Source organism: Bos indicus x Bos taurus, chromosome 15 (genome assembly GCF_003369695.1).
Source record: "Bos indicus x Bos taurus breed Angus x Brahman F1 hybrid chromosome 15, Bos_hybrid_MaternalHap_v2.0, whole genome shotgun sequence".
Lineage (NCBI taxonomy): Eukaryota > Metazoa > Chordata > Mammalia > Artiodactyla > Bovidae > Bos > Bos indicus x Bos taurus.
The window spans coordinates 44,099,123-44,123,387 of record NC_040090.1 but is presented as its reverse complement, the minus strand read 5'-3'; the positions used below and the strand labels follow the sequence as shown (position 1 = coordinate 44,123,387).

Here is a 24,265-nt window from a genome sequence, read left to right as displayed (position 1 = left end):
AGAGTAAGGTAAAGACCTTGGTCTCAAAACACCATTTTCTGACAGATTGGACCTGCTATTAAAAGAATTTCCAAGTGTTCTGATGTGTTTTCATATAGTACATATGTAAAATATAAAAAGGAGTGCTCTTCATAAGTCACTTGTCCACTGTCCATTTGCAGCTTGAATATAAGAAAAAAGCACAACATGGAGACAAAATTCATATAGCAAAGCACATTTAAATGAGTTCATTTCTCTTATTTCATCTGCTTTAGTATTGCTCAAGGAGACAAAGCAATTATTTATGCTGAATCGCTATCAGGAATTTAAAAAAGAGCAAACTGAGATAGTACTGTATTTAGTGTTTCTTAATGACAAATGAATTATTTCACTAATTATGTAAAAAAGGATTGTATTCTTTTACACAGATCGACACAAGAGAGTACATTTTCTTTGTATCTTAAATGCTGAATAATACTTTTCGAGTGAAATCTCTCCAGAAATAAGTAGTATATTGAAATTATATGGGTTTTGAGCAACTGCAGCGAGACTGTAGAGTAAGAATTGATGAAAAGCAGGAAGGAATGTTTGGACATGACGGAAGGCCTCCCTCTGGGTGGTGTAGATAGAGATCACGATGAATTCCTCAAATCAGAGAGGGGCTTTGTGCAACTGGGCCTCAAGTAGTACGAAAGTAGGCACAGACATCCAGAGGTGGGAATACGGGCAAGTGTCCACCTAGCATACTTCAGTAAATTCTATAATGAAGATCTATCAGTACAAGTTACTACCTATCCCAAGGCTTTGGTCAACGTAGAGTACAAATGTGAAATACCACAAGCCACATCCCTCGGTCTGAGGATGTCCCCCTGTATGCTAAGTGTGCAAGTATCTGCCCCACGCTTCTTGTCCTCCTAATCACCCCGCTTCAGCCCCTTTCCTATCCCAGGCCCTTCAGGCTAAGACAACTTGAGCCCTGTATTCCAAACTTCGGTTCATGTAGAGGGGATCCATGTAACCACAAGCCCGCGGGTAACCCACGCAAGGAAACCTACTCAGATTGGGTCTAAATAACTTGCATTTTTGCTTGCCTGAATTAGCCAGTAATTGCATGTGGGTAGACTTCGCCAGAAATGGTCTAAATGATCAATTAGAGGGCAAAAAGGAGTTCCTTTCTTTAAAGCTCAAGAGTCCCTGTTGAAGAGCCCTGCTTCCCAAGCCCTGCTCGCATGGGCCTGTGCCCAGCTCTCTGCGGTGCCTGGGTATATTGTACATTTGCCTAACGATAATGAATCAAGGACTTATTTTGTAGGAAAATATAGGGCACTTCCATTACATGCAATCAGGCAAAAAGGCTGCAAAATGTGCCACTCCATTAATTTCAAACAGAATCCTTTCCAAATGTCACCCTGAAACTAGAATAAGGGGTTATTACAAATCTGAAGGAATTAAGAGTAATTTTCATTTGTACAAAGGAGTTGAGGGATACGGCTCCTGCCACACACACACTATTAATTGGGCTAAATTTGATTTGCCAATTTCAGTGTGAACCACTGAGTCCTGACCTAGCCTGCCTTGTGCTGAGATCAGGGGTCCTATCTTCTTGGAGGGCGCAGGTGCACATGTAAACGCAAGTACAGGATGTATAGAGAATGTAACATAATGGGCTAGTTATTAACGAACATGTTCTTCAAAGAAGCAAAACAAATGGCAGCTTCTGCCAAGTCACGTAACCTCTCTGAGCCTCAGTTTCCTTATCTGTAAAAGGGGCTGATAACATCTTCTTCAGTGGGAGTCATGAGTATTCACGAGTTGGAGTAGGTCAGAGCACTTAGCGTGGTGCCCAGCCCATAGGTTACACCCATTAAATGGTAACTCTTATCTTTGTTTTCATCTTGTGAGGGTGGGTAGGTGGGTGGATGGGCTGTGGTGCCTAAGCTGGTTCCAGATTACACAGAAGGAAATCTGGACCTGGTACCAGGATGGGTCAGCCTCAGAGCCTAGGAGGTCAGGTCAGCCCATTGAGGTCATTTCCTTCCTGATCTCAGTTCCCACTATCTCTGAGAAAAGAGCAGCTGGACTTGGAGGAGAGCACAGAGCAGGAGACAGGAGTAAGCAGGATAAGGCGCTTCCGGGGATGGTCCAGTCTGACCCTCACTCCACGTTCCGGTACTTGGTGAAGAGGTTGTATAACACTCGCAGGGTAGATTTCAGGTCACAGTTGACGATGTCTGCATAGGAAACAAAACAAAAAACACATTGCTTCAGTGGTGCCCAAATTGGCATTGGTTGTCCCCTTCCTCCTGCCACCCACCATGGGTGCCCAGCATGGTCCCAGGGGAGGGGTGTGCTCCTGGAGAGCCACCTCCCTGTCCTGCTAGGACAGAAGAGCAGCCCCACAAGCCAACCAGGGGCAGGTGGGTGTTGAAGGATGGGAGGGCTATGCAGCAAGACTTCAGAGCAGGGGACAGTGAGGGGCAGAGGTGCTGGGGTGTGGGTGTTGCACCTCTCACTGAAAGACAGCGGGCTCCAGGGCACGCAGCCTTTGCCCTGGAATCAGCATCTCAGGTGCGAGGAACCTGACCCGACTCTGTCCCTGGTCTCACCTGTGTCTGGGGGCCCCTCTGCCTTTACCCTGCACCACAGAGCCAGCTGTGAGTGGTGGAAAGGAGGGGATAGCCTGGGGCTACAGTGGGGGATGAGGCAGTGGCTTAGGACTAAGCCACCTCTCCTTTAAGAAGGGAGGGTGGGCCCCTAGATGGCATAGGAGCCCACCTGGCAGGGAATACTGGGTAGACAGGTGTCATCTGAAAGATTAAGGACAGAGCAAGGTGGCCGGATTTGAGACTGGGAGCTGGACTCTATTATCAGGAGAATTCCACTGCGGGTCCTGAGCTTTCATGCAACCATTTCCTCCCCCCTCACTTCCCCTGTCCCCTCTCTCTGTTCCTGTCTTCATTGGTCACTTTCTCTGGCTGCCTTACTAACCCTCTGCTGACACTGACTTCTCCACCTTCTCCCCACGAGGCTCTGCTCTGGCCCTTCTGCACTCATGACTCTGCTGGAGAGCCTTCCCTGAAGAACCAGCATAGAGAAAACGTAAAGAAAGGAACTCTTTGCCTACTATAGGGTTACATGCTTGTGTGTGCTCTGTCGCTTCAGTTGTGTCCAAGTCTTTGTGACCCTATGGACTGTAGTCTGCCAGGCTCCTCTGTCCATGGAACTGTCCAGGCAAGAATACTGGAATAGGTATTGCTATGCCCTCCTCCAGGGGATCTTCCTGACCTGGGATCAAACCCATGTCTCTTGCATCTCCTGCATTGCAGGTGGATTCTTTCCCCACTGAGCCACCTGGGAAGCCCATATACAGTTACAAACTGTGGTAATTATAAGGAAAAGTTAAAAAAAGAGAAAGGTGAAAGCCTAATGACTATACAAGGCAGGAGAGTTGAGATTGAGGATTACATAAGTCGAAAAAGGGCAAGTGGAGGGAAATTTCAGGAGCCGGGGTGGCTGTTTCCCTTGAACTGGGTGCTAGTTACAGGTGGCTCGTGGAATATTTCACTAACCCACACTTTTATGTGCCACTCTTTATGTGATATTTTTCATAGTAAAAGTTATTAGGAAAAAAAAAACACAAAAAAACACCCTAACTGTGCAGAACGTCAGATGAAGTAAATGATGTCAGAGAATAGAAAATAATAAATGCTCTAGGATTCAAAAGTGGGAGAGAGGAGGCTGAGCTGCTGTGAGAGAAGGGTTTGGGGACAAGGTCAGGGTTCCAGCAGTGGCCTGGTGAAGAGGAACGGGGATCATTCAGGACCAGCAGAGTGGGAGGCGGGGGCTCCAGTGGCTCCAGGTCTTAGCCTGGGAACCCAGGCAGCTGTGGCTACTGCCATAGTCAGGTGTGCCCAGGTCCCAGCACCGCAAAAATTAAGACCAACTGGGCCAGAAGCCGAGGGCCCAGGGCTCGGGAATCTCCTTAGGGCTCCCTCAACTCCTGGAAAGCCTCCTGCCTGCTCCTGCCCAGGCCTCGTCTCAGTTGTACACCAATCCTGCTCCACCCTGCGGGGCTCAGACTCTGCTCCAAGCTCTCTCGCTGATAGACCAAGGGCTCAGGGACCAGCCGCCAGACCTGGAGCGCAGCCCCCTTTCTGCTTCCGCGTTGGTTCCTGCACAGATCTGAGCCTCTAACTGGGATCCTGACCCGTAGCTGAGACCTGCTACCTCGCCCTGGTCAGGCTGAATCACTTTCTGCCAAATACAGTCCCATGTCCTCTGGGCTAATTCCTGTCCTCCCCTTACTGCTTGATGTTGAGTGTTCCTTAAATTCCACTCAAGTCAAAGATTAGGGAGTTAGCCTAAGGAGGAACTGCTAGAGAGGCAGACAGGGGCAAAGGTGAGCTCAACAAGGGAGTGTGTGAAGGGGCAGGTAGGGTAACACTGCGGCCACTGCCGCTGGTTCCTAACTGGGCTCCTCAAAGCCTCTTGCCCTCTCCTGTCCATTGTACTCACTGCAGTTAGACTACTTGGTTTCTGGGTATGGTTGTGCAAGATGCACACTCCACGGTACATTATTCACATTTGCACAGTGTTACCATAGATAACAACATAACTCTGGTCCTAGGAGGCTACCCTGGTGGCTGAGATGGTAAAGAATGTGCCTATAATGCAAGAGGCCCGGGTTCGATCCCTGGGTCGGGAAGATCCCCTGGAATATGGAATGGCTTCCCACTCCAGTATTCTATGGACAGAGGAGCCTGGTGGGCTATAGCCCGTAGGGTCACAAAGAGTCGGACATGACTGAGTGACTAACAGGAGGTGTGCAGCTCACAGCTTGTATGGTCATACAGCCATGTCACTTAAAGCCCAAAATCCTCATCCACGGTTTCACAGGGCAAAAGCTGACTCCAGCCCACCTCTCCAATCTCATGTCCTGCCATGTTCTGCTCATTCACTCTGCACTGACCACACTGGCTTTCTTTTACAACCTCCCAATAGGCTGTCCTCCATTATCTCAGCCTCTGCACACACTGTTAAACACCTAGATTGTTCTTCCCAAGTAGCTGACTCCCGATCCTCTTGTAGACCTCAGCTCAAAGCACTGCCTCCTTCGTGAAGTCTTTCTGACACCTGGTCTTGGTGAGGGCACCCTGTCTTATGTTCTCAAAACTCTCACACTCTTCCTTCACAGCACTCTCTCCAGTTCTAAATCAATGATTTGTGTGCTTATTTGATGAAATCTGTCTCTGCCTAGACTCTGAGCAATGTGACTGCAGAGAATTGATCGTGTTTTGCTCCAGTGCCTGGCCTGGTACCTGGCATGCACAGACCTCAGACATATTAGTAGGAGATGAATGAATGAACTGATGCTGAAGCTGAAACTCCAGTACTTTGGCCACCTCATGCAAAGAGCTGACTCATTTGAAAAGACCCTGATGCTGGGAAAGATTGAGGGCAGGAGGAGAAGGGGATGACAGAGGATGAGATGGTTGGATGGCATCACCGACTCGATGGACATGGGTTTGGGTGGACTCCGGAGTTGGAGATGGACAGGGAGGCCTGGTGTGCTGCGGTTCATGGGGTCACAAAGAGTCAGACATGACTGAGCGACTGAACTGAACTGAAATGAATGAATAATTGCCCAGTGTCCTGGAAGCCAAGAAAGAAAATTCTAGAAAGAGGGGATGACTAGTAGAGCCATATGCTCCCAAGAAGGTAAGAGCTGGAAAGAGTCTCAGGGGACATGGTCCTACTGGTGGCTTGGGAGAGAGCATGGCCACATGTAGGTGGAGGCAAAGTGTTCACAGCAGAATGAGCAGTGGGCATGGGCGCAAAGGAGGGACTTGGGAGCCTGATGAAGGACAGACACGGAAGGAGACGAGAGGATTTGTTTTTCTCTTTTAAAGACAGGTGAGTTCTAAGGTTGCTTGAGAAAGAAAATGGCCAATATGGGAAAAGGTTTCAAAATGTCCATTGAACCTAATTAATTTTATTTCTTCTTTTATTGAAATAAGTTGGTTTACAATATTACATTCGTTTCAGGTGTACAACACAGTGATTCAACATTTTCATAGATATACCCCATTTAAAGTCACTAAAAACAATGGCTATATCTTCCTGTGCTGTACAGTATACCCTTGTTGCTTATTTATTTTATACATAGTCGTTTGTATCCGTGAATCCCCTACCGCTATCTTGTTCCTCCCTCCTTCCCTTCCCCTCCTGGTAACCACTAGTTTGTTCTCATATCTGCGAGTCTGTTTTGTTGTATTCATTCATTTGTTTTTTAGATTCTACATATAAGGGAGATCATACAGTATTTGTCTGTCTGTATCTAGCTTATTTCACTAAGCATAATATTCTGTAGGTCCATCCATCTTGCCGAATGTCACAGTTTCTTAATCCACTGATTTGCTGAGGAGCACCTGAGTTGCTTCTACATCTTGGCTGTTGTAAATAGAGCTGCTATGAACATCAGGTACATGTATCTTTTTGAATTAGAGATTTCATCTTTTCTAGTTACATACCCAGCAGTGGGATTGCTAGATCATATTGTAGTTCAACTTTTAGTTTTTAAGGAAGCTCCATACTATTTTTCATCAGTTCAGTCAGTCATATCCGACTCTTTGCGACCCCATAGACTGTAGCACGCCAGGCTTCCCTGTCCATCACCAACCCCGGAAGCTTGCTCAAACTCATGTCCATTGAGTCGGTGATGTCATCCAACCATCTCATCCTCTGTCATCCCCTTCTCCTCCTGCCTTCAATCTTTCCCAACATCAAGGTCTTTTCCAAGGAGTCAGTTCTTCGCATCAAGTGGTCAAAGTATTGGAGTTTCAGCTTCAGCATCAGTCCTTCCAATAAATATTCAGGACTGATTTCATTTAGGATTGACTTGTTGGATCTCCTTGCAGTCCAAGGGACTCTCAAAGAGTCTTCTCCAACACCACAGTTCAAAAACATCAATTCTTCAGTGCTCAGCTTTCTTTATAGTCCAACTCACATTCATACATGACTACTGGAAAAACCATAGCTTTGACTAGACAGACCTTTGTTGGCAATGTCTCTGCTTTTTAATATGCTCTCTAGGTTGGTCATAGATTTTCTTCCAAGGAGCAAGCATCTTTTAATTTCATGGCTGCAGTCACCATCTGCAGTGATTTTGGAGCCCCCCAAAATAAAGTGCTTACTTCAGCAGCACATATACTATTTTCCATAGTGGCTTCAGTAATTTATAGTCCTACCAGCAGTATAGGAGGGTTCCCTTTTCATCCTCTCACTACATTTACTATTTGCAGATATTTTCCTGACAGCCATTCTGAGAGGTGTGAGGTGCTATCTCATTGTCATTCTGATTTGCATTTCTCAGATTAGTGATGCTGAGCAAAATTTTCTGTGCTTGTTGCCCATCTGTATATCTTCTTTTAAAAATGTCTGTTCAGGTCTTCTGCTCATCTTTTAATCAGGTAGTTTGACTTTTTTCTATTGAGTTGTATGAGCTACTTACATACTTTGGATGGTGGTTTAGTCACTCAGTTGTGTCTGACACTTTGTAACCCCATGGACTGTAGCCTGCAAGGCTCATCTGTCCATGGATTTTCCAGGCAAGAATACTGGAGTGGGTTGCCATTTCCTTTTTCAGGGGAACTTCACAACCCAGGGATTGAACCCAGGTCTCCTGCATTGCGGTCAGATTCTTTACTAGCTGATCTGCCAGGGGATCCTCTAGTAACCACTTACTGATAATACAATTTGAAAATATTTTCTCCCATTCAGTAGGTTTTTTTTGTTTGTTTTGTTTTATTTTATCAATGTTTCTTTTGATGTAAAAGCTTTTAAATTTAAGTTCCATTTATTTATTTTTGCTTTTGTTTCTTTCCTGTTAGGAGAGAGATCTACGAAAATCTGCTACAATTTGTCAAAGAATATCAAAGAATATTTGGCCTGTGTTCTACTGTAGGAGTTTTATGGTTTCAGGTTGTAAATTTAGGTCTTTAATCCACTTTGAGTTTATTTTTGTATACAATATGAACAAATGTTCTAATTTCTTTCTTTTACATGTAGCTGTCCAGTTTTCCCAGTACAAGTTATTGAAGAGACTGTCTTTCCTCCATTGTACATTCTTGCCTCCCTTGTTGTAGATAAACTGAGCACAAGTGTGTGGGTTTATTTCTGGGCTCTCTATTCTGTTCCATTGATGTATATGTCATTTTTATTACTGTGGCTTTGCAATGTAAAGTTAGAGCAAATGATTCCCCCAGCTTTGTTCTTTATTCTCAAGATTACCTTGGCAAGTGGGGTGTTTTGTGGTTACATATAAATTTTAGGATTATTTTTTCTAGTTCTGTGAAAAATGTCATGAGTATTTTGGAAGAGATTATGTTAAATCTGTAATTGCTTTGAGTGGTATGGACATCTTAACTATTAACTCTTCCAATTCATGAACATGGAATATCTTTCCATTTCTTTGTATCATCTTCAATTTCCTTCATAAGTGTTTCATGGTTTTCAGATTATAGAACTTTCACTTCCTACAACTTTACTGAATTCATTTATTAGTTCTAATAGTTTTTTGGTGGAGACTTTAGGGTTTTCAAAATATAGCATCATGTCATCTACAAAGGTGACTTTGTAGATGTCACCCTGGTAGTTTTTCTTCCTGTCCAGTTGGATACTTTTTATTTCTCTCTTCTGACTGCTATGGCTAGGACTTCCAACACTGTGTTAACTACAAGTGATGAAATGGGCATCCTTGTCCTAGTCCGGATTTTAGAGAAAAGGCTTTTTAGCTCTTCACTGTTGAGTATAGAGTTAACTGTGGGTTTATCATGTTGTTCAGTTGCTCAGTTGTGTGTGACTCTTTGCAACCCCATGAACTGCAGCATGCCAGGCTTTTTTATCCTTTCACTATCTCCCAGAGTTTGCTCAAACTCATGTCCATTGAGTCGATGATGCCATCCAGCCACCTCATCCTCTGTCGTTCCCTTCTCCTCCTGCCTTCAATCCTTCCCAGCATCAGGTCTTTTCCAATGAATCCACTCTTTTCATCAGGTGGCCAAAGTATTGGATTTTCAGCTTCAGTATAAGTCCTTCCAATGAATATTCAGGGTTGATTTCCTTTAGCATTGACTGGTGTGATCTCCTTGTTGTCCAGGGAACTCTCAACAGTCTTCTCTAGCACCACAGTTCGAAAACATCAATTCTTTGGCACTCAGCTTTTTGTATGGTCCAACTCTCACATGCATACAGAACTACTGGAAAAACTATACTTTTCACTAGATGAACCTTTGTTGGCAAAGTGATGTCTCTGCTTTTTATATGCTGTCTATGGTTGTCATAGTTTTTCTTCCAAGGAGCAAGCATCTATTAATTTCCTGGCTGCAGTCACTGTCTCTAGTGATTCTGGAGCCCAAGAAATTAAAGTCCATCACTGCTTCCATTGTCTCCCCATCTATTTGCCATGATGTGATGGGAATGGATGTCATGATCTTAGTTTTTTGAATGCTGAGTTTTAGGCCAGCTTTTTCACTCACCTCTTTCACCTCCATCAAGAGGCTCTTTAGTTCCTCCTCTTCACTTTTGGTCATGAGGGTGGTATAATCTGTATATATGAGGGTATTGATATTTCTCCTGGAAATCTTAATTCCAGCTTGTGATTCATCCAGCCCAGCATTTCTCATGATGTACTCTGCATGTAAGTTAAATAAGCACGGTGACAATGTATAGCCTTGACATACTCCTTTCCCAATTTGGAAGCAGTCCATTGTTCCATGTCTGATTCTAACTGGCTTCTTGACCTGCATACAGGTTTCTCAGGAAGCAGGTAAGTTGGTCTGGTATTCCCATCTCTTTCAGAATTTTCCACAGTTTGTTGTGATCCACACAGTCAAAGGCTTTAGCGTAGTCAATGAAGCAGAAGTAGATGTTTCTCTGGAATTCTCTTGCTTTTTCTATGACCCAACAGATGTTGGCAATTTGATCTCTGGTTCCTTTGCCTTTTCTAAATCCATGTTGTACATGTGGAAGTTCTCCGTCACATACTGCTGAAGCCTAGTTTGAAGGATTTTGAGCATTACCTTCCTAGCATGTGAAATGAGAGGATAATTGTGCAGCAGTTTGAACATTCTTTGGCATTGCCCTTCTTTGCAATTGGAATTAAAGCCAGCCTCTTCCAATCCTGTGGCCACTGCTGAGTTTTCCAAATTTGCTGGTATATTGAGTGCAGCACTTTCACAGCATCATCTTTCAGGATTTGAAATAGTTCAACTGGAATTCCATCACCTCCACTAGCTTTGTTCATAGTAATGCTTTCTAAGGCCCACTTGACTTCATACTCCAGGATGTCTGGCTCTAGGTGAGTGACCACACCACTGTGGTTATCCAGGCCATTAAGACCTTTTTTGTACAGTTCTGTGTATTTTTGCCACCTCTTCTTACTCTCTTCTGCTTCTGTTAGGTCCTTACTGTTTCTGTCCTTTATCATGCCCATCTTTGCATGAAATGTTCCCTTGTTATCTCTAATTTTCTTAAAGAGATCTCTAGTTTTTCCTGCTCTATTGTTTTCCTCCATTTCTTTACATTGTTCACTTAAAAAGGCTTTCTTATCTTAAATCACCTTTATTGTATTAAGATATGTTCCTTCTATACCAACTTTGAGAATTTTTTTTTATCATGAATGGATGTTGAATTTTGTCAAATACCTTTTTTGTCGACTGAGATGATCATATGATTTGTATCCTTCCTTTTTTTAATGTGATGTAGCACATTGATTTAGGCATACTGAACCATCCTTGCATTCCTGGGATAAGTCCCATTTAATTTTGTGATTTTTATATTGTTGAATTAGGGTAATATTTTTGTCATGCATTTTTACTTATATTTATCATAGATATTGGCCTGTAATTTTTTATTTTTTGTAGTATCTTTGCCTGATTTTGGTATCTGGGTAATGATGACCTTGTAGAATGAATTTATGAATGTTCTCCTCTCTCCAGTGTTTTTTAACAGTTGAGAAGGATGATATTAGTTCTTTGTGTGATACAGTAGGACCTTGTTCTTTATCCACTCTATATATAATAGCTTACCTCTGCTAACTCGAACCTCCCACTTCATCTCTTCCCCAACCCCCTCTACCTTGGCAACCACAAGTCTGTTCTCTGTCTATGAGTCTGTTTATGTTTTGTAGATACATTCATTTATGTCATATTTTAGATTCCACATATAAGTGATTACATATGGTATTTATTTGTCTTTTTTCTGACTTCACTTAGTATGATAATCTCTAGTTGTGCCTGTGTTGCTGCCAAGGGAATCATTTCATTCCTTTTTATGGCTGAGTAGTATTCCATTGTGTATTAACATATGTATGGATTCTTCTTTATTCATTCATCTGTCAATGGACATTTAGGTTATTTCCATGTCTTGGCTATTATGAAGAGTGCTGCTGTGAACACAGGGGTGCACGTATCTTTTTGGATTGTAGTTTTGTCCAGAAATATTCTGAGGAGTGAGATTGCTGGGTCATATGGTAATTCTGTTTTTTGTTCTCTGAGGAACCTCCATACTGTTTCCCACAGGGGCCGTACCAACTTACATTCCCACCAAAGTGTGGGAGAGTTCCCTTTTCTCCACATACTCTCCAGCATTTGTTATTTGTAGAGTTTTAAAAATAATTGTATTTACTTATGTATTCATTATTTTTGGCTGTGGTGGGTCTTGTTGCCGTGCGGGCCTTTTCTCTAGTTGTGGCGAGCAGGGACCACTCTAGTCGTGGTGCACAGGCTTCTCACTGTGGTGGCTCCTCTTGCTGCAGAGCACAGGCTCTGGGCACACAAGCTTCAGCAGTGCAGCACATGGGCTCAGCAGCTGCAGATCCAGGGCTCTAGAGCACAGGCTCACTAGTTGCAGTGCGTGGACTTAGTCACTCTGTGGCACATGGGATCTTCCCAGATCAGGGATTGAACATGTGTCTTCTGCATTAGCAGGTGGATTCCTGACCACTGACTGAGCCACCAGGGAAGCCCCGGTAGAGTTTGTAATGATGACCATTCTGACTGGTGTGAAGTGGTACCTCATTGTAGTTTTGACTCGCATTTCTCTAGTCATTAGCAAGACTAAGCATCTTTCCATGTATCTTGACCATTTTTATTTCTTCTTTGGAGAAAGATCTATTTAGGTCTTCTACCCATTTTTGGATTGCATTGTTTTTTTTGTTGTTCTTGAGCTGTATGAGCTGCTGTGTATTTTGGAAATTACATGCCTTTGTCAGTCACATCACTTGCAAATATTTTCTCCCAGTTTGTACATTGTCTTTTTAAAAATGGTTTCCTTTTCTACGCAAAAGCTTGTAAGTTGTTTATTTTTGTTTTTATTTCTATTGCCTTGGGAGACTGACCTAAGAAAACACTGGTACGATTTAAGTCAGAGTATGTTGTGCCTATGATCTCTCTAGGAATTTTATGGTGTCATGTTTTATGTTTAAATCTTTAAGCCATTTTGAATTTGTGTATGGTGAGAAGATGTGTTCTAACTTCACTGAGTTATATGCAGCCCTTCAACTTTCCCAACACTATTTGTTAAAGAGACTGTCTTATTCCCTTTGTATATCCTCGCTTCCTTTATCAAAAATAAAGTTACTGGAGGTGTTTGGGTTTATTTCTGGGCTCTCTGTTCTGTCTCATTGATCCATATGGCTGTTTCTGTGCCAGTACCACACTATCTTCAATTACTGAAACTTTGTAGTAACCAAAAGTCTGGGAGGATTATGCCTTCTGCTTTGTTCTTTTTCTTCAGGATTGTTTTGGCAATTATGGATCTTTATACATTTTAGGATTATCTGTTCTGGTTCTTTGAAATATGTCATGAGTGACAGGACTGTATTAAATCTGGAGATTTCTTTGGGTTGTGTGGAGAAGGAAATGGCAACGTACTCCAGTATCCTTGCCTAGAGAATTCTATGGACAGAGAAGCCTGGTGGGCTACAGTCCATGGGGTTGCAAAGAGTCGGTCATGACCGAGCAACTAAACACACACACTTGGGTTGTATGGCCATTTTAACAATATAAATTCTTCCAATCCAAAGGCATGGGATATCTCTCCACTTCTTTGAATCATCTTCAATTCCCTTTATTAATGTTTTATAGTTAGTGTATAAGTCTTCCAGTTCTTTTGTTAGGTTTATTTCTAGTATTTCTTTTTTGGGAATTCAACTTTGAAGGGTATTTTTTATTTTTATTTTTTCTTAATTATTATTATTTTTTTTACAATATTGTATTGGTTTTGCCATACATCAACATGCATCTGCCACGGCTGCTGCTTCTAGAATATTTATCTTAAATTGTATTTATTTATTTTTGGCTGTGCTGATCTTCACTGTTGTGTGCGGGCTTTCTCTGCTCGTGGCGAGCAGGGCTACTCTCTAGTCGCGGTGCGTGGGCTTCTTAGGGTGTGGGCTTCTCTCGTTGTGCAGCATGGGCTCTAGGGCTCTCGGGCTTCAGTAGTTGTTTCACATGGGCTCAGCTGCCCTATGGCATGTGGACTCTTCCTGAACTAGGGATCGAGCCTGTGTCCTTTGCATTGGCAGGTGGATTCCCAACCACTGGGCCACCATGAAAGTCTGGTACTGTTTTTTACATTCCCTTTCTGATATTTCATTGTTAGTGTAAATAAATCCAATCGATTTTTGTACGTTAATCTAATATCCTGCTACCTTGCTGAATTTGTTTGTCAGTTCTAGTAGTTTTTGTATGTAGTCTTTAGGGTTTTCTATATATATAGAATCGTGACATCTGCATGTAATGACAATTTTACCTCTTCCTTCCCATTTGGATAACTTTTATTTCTTTTTCTCATCTGATTGCTGTGGTTGGTAGGACTTCCAATACTATGTTGATTAAAAGAGGTGAAAGTGTATGTCCTTGTTCCAGATTTTAGCAGGAAGACTTTTAGCTTTTCATTATTGAGTATTATATAGGCTATAGATTTGTCATGAATAACTTTTATTATGTTGAGATATGATCCCTCTATACCCACATTGGTAGGAGTTTTTAACATGAATGGATGTTGAATATTATCATATGCTTCTTTGGCATCTATTGAGATGATCATGTGGTTTTTGTCTTTTCTTTTGTATGTGGTGTATCACATTGACTGATTTGCATACACTGAAGCATGCTTGTGTACTTGGAATGAATCCCCTTGGTTGTGGTCTATGATCTTTTTCATGTGCTGTTGCATTCAGTTTGCTAATGTTTTGATGAGAATTTTTACATCCCTATTCATCAAAGATATAAGCCTGTGGTTTTCTTTTTTGGTAGTATCTTTATCTGGTATTGGTATCAGGGTGATGGTGGCTTCAGAGAATGTCTTTGGGAGTGTTTTCCCTTCTTCAGTTTTTTGGAGGAGTTTGAGAAGCATTGGTATAAGTTCTCCTTTGTTTGGTAGAATTGCCTGTGAGGCCACCTGGTCCTGGACTTTTATTTGTACGGAGTTTTAAATTGATAGATTCTGTTTCATCTCTGGATTTCCCTGGTGGATCAGTGGTAAAGAATCCACCTGCCAGTGTGGAAGACACAGGTTTGATCCCTGGGCCGGGAAGATATTCTGGAGAAGGCAATGGCAACCCACTCCTGTATTCTTGCCTGGCAAATCTCATGGACATAGGAGCCTGGTAGGCTATAGTCCATGGCATCACAAAAGAGTAGGACATGACTTAGCAACTAAACAACAACAACAAAAATTTCATCTCGAGTGATAGGTCAGTTCAAACTGTCTTTTTGATTCAATTTTTGTGGGCTTTATATTTCTAGAAACTTGTCCATTTCTTTTAGGTTGTCAAATTTGTTTGCATATAATTGTCTCTAGTGAATCAGTTACGGAGAAGGCACTGGCGACCCACTCCAGTACTCTTGCCTGGAAACTCCCATGGACGGAGGAGCCTGGTGGGCTGCAGTCCATGGGGTCGCTGAGAGTCAGACACGACTGAGCGACTTCACTTTCACTTTCACTTTTCACTTTCATGCATTGGAGAAGGAAATGGCAACCCACTCCAGTGTTCTTGCCTGAGAATCCCAGGGACGGGGGAGCCTGGTGGGCTGCCATCTATGGGGTCACATAGAGTCAGACACAACTGACGTGACTTAGCAGCAGCAGCAGTGAATCAGTTATAAGTATATATATTGCTGTTGTTCTGCTGCTCAGTTGTGTACAACTCTTTGTGATCTCATGAGTGGCAGCACGCCAGGCTTGTCTATCCTTCACTATCTTCCGGAGATTAAATCAAACTCATGTCCATTGAGTCAATGATGCCATCCAACCATCTCATCAGCCCCTTCTCCTCTTGCCCTCAATTTTTTTCCAGAATCAGGGTCTTTTCCAATGAATCTGCTCTTTGCATCAGGTGCCAAAGTATTAGAGCTTCAGCATCAGTCCTGCCAATGAATATTCAGGACTGATTTCCTTTAGGATGGACTGGTTTGATCTCCTTGCTGTCCAGGGGACTCTCAAGAATCTTCTTCAACACTACAGTTTGAAAGCATCAGTTCATTGGAGCTCAGCCTTCTTTATGGTCCAACTCTCACATCTGTACATAACTACTGGAAAAACCATAGCTTTGACTAGATGAACTTTTGTTGGCAAAGTGATGTCTCTGCTTTTTAATATGCTGTTTAGGTTTGTCATTGCTTTTCTTCTAAGGAGCAAATGTCTTTTAATTTCGTGGCTACAGTCACCATCCACAGTGATTTTGGAGCCTAAGAAAATAGTCTGTCACTGTTTCCACTTTTTCCCTATCTATTTGCCATGAAGTGATAGGACTGGATGCCATGATCTTAGTTTTTTGAATGTTGAGTTTTAGGCCAGCTTTTTCACTCTTCTAACTTCATTAAGAGGCTCTTTAGTTCCTCTTCACTTTCTGCCATTAAAGTAGTATCATCTGCATATCTGAAGTTGTTGATATTTCTACTGGCAATCTTGATTCCAGCTTGTGATTCATCCAACCCAGCATTTTTCATGATGTACTCTGCGTATAAGTTAAATAAGCAGGGTGACAATATACAGCCTTGATGTACTCCTTTCCTGTTTTGGAACCAGTCTGTTGTTCTGCCTCCAGTTTTAACTGTTGCTTCTTGACCTGCATACAGGTTTCTCAGGAGGTAGATAAGACGGTCTGGTTCCCACCTCTTTAAGAATTTTCCACAGTTTGTTGTGATCCACATGGTCAAAGGCTTTAGTGTAGTCAATGAAGCTGAAGTAGATGTTTTTCTGTAATTCTCTTGCTTTTTCTGTGATCCAACAGATGTTGGCAATTTGATCTCTGGTTCTTCTGCTTTTTCTAAAACCATCTTGTACATGTGGAAGTTCTCAGTTCATATACTGTTGAAGCCTAGCTTCAAGAATTTTGAGCATTACCTTGCTAGCATGTGAAAGAAGTGCAATTGTGTGGTAGTTTGAACATTCTTTCGTATTGCTGTTCTTTGGGACTGGAATGAAAACTGATCTTTTCCAGTCCTGTGACCACTGTTGAATTTTCCAAATTTGCTGGTATATTGAGTGCAGCACTTTAACAGCATCATCTTTTAGGATTTGAAATAATTCACCTGGAATTCCATCACCTTCACTAGCTTTGTGCATACTAATGCTTCCTAAGGCCCACTTGACTTTGGACTCCAAGATATCTGGCTCTAGGTGAGTGATTAAACCATTGTGGTTATCTGGGTCATTAACAACTTTTTTGTACAGTTCTTCTATATATTCTTGCCACTTCTTAATCTCTTCTGCTTCTGTTAGGTCCATAGTGTTTCTGTCTTTTATCATGCCCCTTTGCATGAAATGTTCCCTTGATACCTCTAATTTTCTTAAAGAAATCTTTAGTTTTTCAGATTCTGTTGTTTTCCTCTATTTCTTTACATTGTTCACTTTCTTATCCCTCCTTGCTATTCTTTGCAATTCTGCATTCAGATGAGTATATCTTTCCTTATCTCCTTTGCCTCTCGTTTCTCTTCTTTTCTCAGCTATTTGTAAAGCCTCCTCAGACAATTATTTTGCCTTGTTGCATTTCCTTTTTTGGGGGATGGTTTTGATCACTGCCTCCTGTACAATGTTACGAACCTCCATCCATAGTTCTCCAGGCACTCTATCAGGTCTAATCCCTTGAATCTATTTGTCAGTTCCACTGTATAATCATAAAAGGGATTTGATTTAGGTCATATCTTAACGGCCTAGTGGTTTTCCCTACTTTCTTAAATTAAGGCTGAATTTTGCAATAAGGAGTTCATGATCTGAGCCATAGTCAGCTCCTGGTCTTGTTTTTGCTGACTGTATAGCGTCTTTCCATCTTTGGCCGCAAAAAACACCATCAACCTGAATTTGGTCTTGACCATCTGATGATGTCCATGTGCAGAGTAATCTTTTGAGTTGTTGGAAGAGGGTGTTTGCTATGACCAGTGCATTCTTTTGGCAAAACTCCGTTAGCCTTTGCCCTGCTTCATTTTGTACTCCAAGGCCAAACTGGCCTGTTACTCCAGGCTTGACTTTCTACTTTTGCATTCCAGTCCCGTTTGATGAAAAAGACATCTTTTTTTTTGGTGTTAGTTCTAGAAGGTCTTGTAGGTCTTCATAGAACCGTTCAACATATACATATATCCACTCTTTTAAAACTTCTTTTCCCATGTAGGTCACTATATAGGGTATTGAGTAGAATTCCCCGTTTTATACAGTAGGTCCTTATTCGTTATCTCTTTTATATAGTTAGTGTGTATATAATATAATAATTAAGATTATACGTGTATAATCCCAGTTTCCCAATTTATGTCTCCACCCCTTCCTCCCCCCTACCATAACCATAAATTTGTTTTCTACATCTGTGACTATTTCTGGGTTGTAAATAGGTTTATTTGTAACATTTTTTAGATTCCACATATAAGTTATATTGTATGATGTTTTTCTCTTACTTCACTCAGTAGACAATCTCTAGGTCCACGAGTTTTAGTGCAAGTGACATAATTTCACTGTTTTTTTATGGCTGAATAATATTCCATGTATATATGTGCTATGTCTTCTTTATCCATTCCTCTGTTGATGGACATTTAGGTTGCTTCCGTGTCCTGGCTATTGTATATTATGCTGCAATGAATATAAGGGTGTATGTATCTTTCTCAATTATGGTTTTCTCCAGATATATGCACAGGAGTGGGACTGCAGGATCATGCTGCTGCTGCTGCTAAGTCGCTTCAGTCGTGTCCAACTCTGTGCGACCCCATAGACGGCAGCCCACCAGGCTCCCCCGTCCCTGGGATTCTCCAGGCAAGGACACTGGAGTGGGTTGCCATTTCCTTCTCCAATGCATGAAAGTGAAAAGTGAAAGTGAAGTCGCTCAGTCGTGTCCGACTCTTCGTGACCCCATGGACTGCAGCCTACCAGGCTCTTCCGTCCATGGGATTTTCCTGGCAAGAGTACTGGAGTGGGGTGCCATTGCCTTCTCCGGCAGGATCATATGGTAGTTCTGTTTTTAGTTTTTTAAGGAACCTCCATACTGTAATCCACAATGGCTGTTCCAATTTACATTCCTACCAACAATGTATGAGGGTTCCCTCTCTCCACACCCTTTCTGATGGGTTCTTTTTTTATATTTTAGTTCCTTATTAAAATCTCACTGTATTAATCTATTCTTTTCCCTAATACAGTTTGCATTCTTATTACTAACGCTTTGAACTCTTTACCAAGTAAATTACTTCCACTTCATTGTTTCTTTTCCAGGGTTTTCTCTTGTTCTTTCAATTGAAATAAATTCCTGTATCTTGTCATCTTGATTAACTTGCTCTGTCCCTATGAGATTAGGTGAAACAGTTACTGACTCCATGGATGTCCTTGTGTGGAAGTGACTCTATACAGTCTGCATGTGTCCAGTGGCTTTGGTGGGAGAACTGGATCTGACATAAGCATGGGTCACATCTTTCCCCACGGTGTTCTGGCAGGTGTCACGTTGGTAGGAGGTGGGGTTGGAGATGGAGGGGCTACATGTAGAGCTAGGTGTGAGCTGGGCCGTCTGCTTTGCTCAGTGGCTGATATCACCCTACTGGGAGAGAGGTCCGGTCTCAAGTTGCTGAAGCAGAAGCTCTAATGTATGATCTGAACTGGCTCTGTTCCCCATAAGTGTGTGATCTCCCCCTCCCATCACCATCTCCCTAGAGCAGAGCAGGATTGGGCTGGACTGGGTCACAGAGGCGGTCTGTGTGTGGGCTGTGGCAGTCCCAGCCCTAGTTAGGGTCTTAGACCGCTTCTGATGTGCTGTCTCCATAAGCACCAGTAGAAGTTTCCCCTGCCCCTTTCAGAGGCTGTTCCATGTCCAAACCAGCTCCATCCCTCAGAATTGAGCATTCCCCTCGGCTGCAGCAGCCCTCGTCCTAGTGTGGAGCAGCCTCATGGAGCAAGTGGGGCTGGAGTAGTACTCAGCTCAGGCTGGGGCAGTTATGTCAAACCAGCCAGGGTCCCCTGCTGTTTCAATTGGCTTCCTCTGCCTTGTTTTGAGAGCTAGCAAGCATGCTCCTCATGAGAAGAGTCTAGGTTTCATATAGCCCTCCTATTTGTCCTACTGATTTTCAAACCTAAGGGGACTCATCCACCTGGTGTCAGATTCCAGGGCCAGGGTGCCCAATATGTGGCTTAGACTGCCCCCTCCCCAGGGAGGATCTCTGTCTATGTGATCCCCCTCCTCATCTGCGTCCCCTCCCAGGATCAGAGGTCTCTGATCGCTGCCCTTCCTTTCCTACCCAATTCTGTGCAGGTCTTTTACATAGCGTTGGTTGTACAAGAGTCTTTCTGCCAGTCTCCAGTTAGTTTTCAGTGAAAATTATTCCACATGTAGATATATTTTTGATGTGCTCATGAAGGAGGTGCGCTCTGCATCCTTCTACTCTGTCATATTGATACGTCTCCTCTGTTTTAATTTCCACTGAAATTTGAAGTGTATCTTCACTACAATGGGTTAATGATCTGCTTAAAGCTATTTGATGTCTTGGAATCAGTTTTCTTACTGGTGAGATTGGGTTTCGTGAACATATGAGAGAGAGAGAGAGAAGTTGCTCAGTCATGTCTGACTCTGTGACCCCATGGACTTTAGCTTACCAGGCTCCTTTGTCCATGGGATTTTTCAGGCAAGAGTACTGAAGTGGGTTGCCATTTCCTTCTTCAGGGGATCTTCCCAACCCAGGGATCAAACCCGCGTCTCCCGCATTGAAGGCAGATGCTTTACCGTCTGAGCCACCAGGGAAGCCTTGTGAACATATGAAGGGCTCCCTAAATGGTAGTTTCCTTTCAACTTTCCCATCTTTGCCTAGTAATAGAGCTTAACGGATAGCTGTTAAGTCTGTGCTTAAGTCTGTTAAGTCTCCATTGCACAACTCCAGGGGGTACCATTCACATAACGTAAGCCCTGCTCCTTGAGAAATCTGAGTTCATTCTTTCTGTAGGTCATTACCACTAGGTGGGCCTGGTGAAGTGGGGGACTACAAGCAGAGACACTACTTATTGTGTGTTCTTAGCAAGAAAGCCAAGGGCCACATAGGTAGTTCCTGGTAGGCCAGTAGGTGGGCCCTCTCAGCTAGGAAAGGAGCTTTGGATTCCTAGGAATGATCTATGACTCCCTGCAATATAAATACAGCCTCTTTAAAACCTTGGGCTAATAAATTGTATTAATAGCAAGTCAGTACTGCTCTGATCTCTTCTTTGTGCTGGTCCAGAGTCCCTGTCTGGGAGCAGACAGGACGGTAGGGCTCCTGGATAGACAGCCAGAGCAGAAGCTGTCTGGTCAAGGCCAAGGAAGAGACAAGTCAGACTCAAGGCCACGCCCTCCATGGACCCACTTAGGCCACCCCAGCCTCCCTCATCCCAGTCTGAGGTCCCTTCTCTGATGCCTTCCTACCTCCATCTTTGAGTTCCCTGACCAAGGTGGGAGGAAATCTGGTGGCTCCGTGCCACCAACTGGTGGGGGCTGAAATGAATGGGGTGGTCACAAGCCCCCTACTCAGGGTGAGCCCAGGCTCTAAGATGTCCTTTGTGTTCCAGCCTCCATCCCATCTCCAACGGATGGAGCTCATATGCAGTCTTTGCCTTGCTCTCCTGTTTCCATCCTTTGGTATGGGTTATTTTGGCAGTGATTTGCTACCCTGTCTAGTGATTTAGCCATAAGCTTTACATTAATTTTTTAAAATATGACAAGCATCCAGAAAAGTACATGCTATACACACACACACAGAGTTTTAAACAGTTGTATGAAAACCCTCATGTAACCACAATTCATGTCCAAGGTTGACTATTGCCAGTACCCTAGAAGCACCCCCTTCCTCTCTGCATTCAGGTTCGCAGTCACCCTGCAAAGGTAGCCACTATCCCCACTTTTATCACAATTACTCTTGATACATAGGATGTAAGATTACGTTCCATCAGCAATATATGAACCTTAAACATCAAACTGTAGTTTTGCCTATTTTTATACTTCATAATACACAGATTTATACTACACATTATTTTGTGATTTTTTTTTTTACTCAAAATTGTTTATAGGATTCATCCTTTAAACAATTTCATTGATGTATATTTTATGGTTTTGTTGAGGTATCACTAACTAACTCTGCTCTGTTGTCTTTCAAGAAAATTTCTTAATTTCTTGACTACTTCTGGTGAGTTTTCAGTGCCTTGAAATGGCTGCTTTTGATCATTTGTCCAGTTTTACACTTGCTTTTTTTGCAGAGGATAATCACTGACCTCTTCATGCTTCAGCAACTAGAAGTCTCTCTCGTGATTTCTCACTTCATTCCTTTTTATTGTTGCCATTGTGCAATAATCCATGGTATGAGTATACTTCAATGTATTTAGCTTGCTTACTGGGGATGCATATGCCAGTATAGTCTATTATGGATATTCTTAGACTAGTGGCCTGGTATATGGACCTGTGTACTTAGGAGTGGAACTGTTAGTCATAGGGTATATTAGTTTTCTATTGCTGCTTTAACATATTATCATTTATCTGGTGGCTTAAAAAAATCCAAATTTATCATCTTACAATTCTAAAGGTCAGAATCTAAAACGGGTGTCACTGGGATAAAATCGAGGTGTCAGCAGGGCTGTGTTCACCTTTGGAGATTCTCAGGGAGAATCTGTTTTGCTTTTTCTAACCCTCTAGGGGCTGCCTGCATGCTTTGGCTCACAGCCTCCTTTCATCTTCAAAGTCAGCGATGGCTGGTGGAGTCTTTCTCATGTTGCATCACTCTGGTTATCCTGGATCATCTGGGGGGTTCCAATGAGGATCCAGCTGAAGATCCTCAACTTCCATCTGCAAAGTCTCTTTTAGTATGTAAGGTAATAATGGGTCCCAGGGATTAGGATGTGGACATTTTGAATCATACATTTACATTTGTATGATAAATCTTAAATACAATTATTTTTTTAAATTTTTGGCTGCTCTGGGACTTAGCTGCTGCAGGTGCTCTTTTATTTTAGTTGATGCAGGCTACTCTCTACCTGTGGTGCTCAGGCTTCTCATCATGATGACTGCTCTTGTTGTGGAGTATGGGCTTCAGTACTTGTGGCTTGTGGGCTCCAGAGCGCACAGACTTAGTTGCTCCACAGCACATGGAATCTTCCTGGATCAAGGATCAAACCCACGTCCCCTGCATTGGCAGTCAGATTCCTACCCACTGTGCCATGGAAGCCCCTATGATAAAATCTTAAATGTATTACCTAGGACAAATAGGGACTTCCCAGGTGGCACTAGTGGTAAAAGAACCTGCCTGCCAATGCAGGAGACATAAGAGATGTGAGTTTGATCCCTGGGTCGGGAAGATCCCCTGGAGAAGGAAATGGCAACCCACTCCAGTATTCTTGCCTGGAGAACCCCATGGACAGAGGAGCCTGGCAAGCTACAGTCTATAGGGTCACAAAGAGTTGGACACGACTGAGGTGATTTAGCATGCAAGCACACAAGGACAAAAAGCAAGCCTCTGTTGCTGTACATCCTTGCTAACACTTGTATCAGAGCTTCAAAATTTTTCCACTGGTCTGTAAACTATCTCCTAAGGGAATGGGGGAGGGAAGTTCAATCATTTCCCATATTTCCAGCCTCTGACCAAATCCTTCCACAAACAGTATTGATCATCTACAACTAACCTGCCTGGATTCTCAGCATTGTTTGAAGTAGCCTGGTCCCAGCTCTTAGACTCCTTATATTTTAGACATTCCATCTGCCTGCTGGCTGTCTTACGTGCAGACTTCATTCCTATCTGGTTCTAAGTGTCTTCTAGTCCCCATCTGCCTAGAGTGCTGGTATCTTAACCATATTCAAAGATGAGTCTATTTGAATGATTACAGAGTGGTCATGTGCAACTGAAGAGGCATGGTATGACACCCTAAATAAAAAGCCACCACCTTCATGCCGATATTTCAGCTGCTCTTTTGGCCATGAACTTGATGCTAAAGCTTGGCTTGCATTTACACTAACTGGGCTGATTCATTAGAAAAGACCTTGATGCTGGGAAAGATTGAAGGCTGGAGGAGGAGGAGATGACAGAGGATGAGATGGTTCGATGGCATTATTGACTCGATGGACATACATTTCAGCAAGCTCCAGGAGATGGTGAAGGTCAGGGAGGCCTGGAGTGCTGCAGTCCATGGGGTTGCAGAGAGTCAGACATGACTGAGCAGCAACTGGGGCACTAAAAGATTATGAAGCGTGAGTAGCAACAGTCATCTGAGATGGAAACCCAAAGTTTCCAGGGGATTTCCAGGTATAACAGAGCTTTGAGTGTGAAACAGCATGGCAGAGGAAGCATTTTCCTGACCTTAAAAATATCTGCCATAAAAAAATGCCTCTACTACAGCCAGTTTGATGTTGAAACACCCTCAAAGAACTACCTAGATGAGCACTTTTTGAAAAGTCTACAGCGTTTACTACCAAATTTCACTTCCCAGGTAGAAGCAAAGAAACAAGAGAGAATGCTGGGGTACACGTCTCACAAAGTACAGTCTCACAGAATTCCATTTCACTTCTACTTTATGCACTGGAAATTCTCAGCATGGGCATAGTGCCCAGTATAATAGCAAATAAAACAGACGTGTTTTTCCATTCACATCACTCAGGAAATTTCATATTAAGCAGTTCAATAATTATATAAGAAATGTCATCTATATGCTGAAATATCCCTATAGATTAATTGATATTGGAAAAACTGTGTCAAAGGGTATAAATGCTTGAAAACTGGTGTCAGAAGGAGAACTTCCAATCTGTAACCAG

General features: G+C 42.8%; 1 protein-coding gene across 3 annotated transcripts in view; it reads right to left on the bottom strand.

Moving 5' to 3' along the window:
* Positions 1-198: 198 nt before the first annotated feature.
* The window catches only part of PARVA (parvin alpha), a 179,549-nt gene continuing 155,482 nt past the window's right edge, over positions 199-24,265 (bottom strand). For all 3 annotated transcript variants that reach the window (XM_027563303.1, XM_027563304.1, XM_027563305.1), the window contains one exon: positions 199-2,210. In XM_027563303.1, the coding sequence (XP_027419104.1) occupies positions 2,134-2,210 (77 nt within the window). In that variant the 3' untranslated portion in view covers positions 199-2,133. The remainder of the gene's footprint in view (positions 2,211-24,265) is intronic.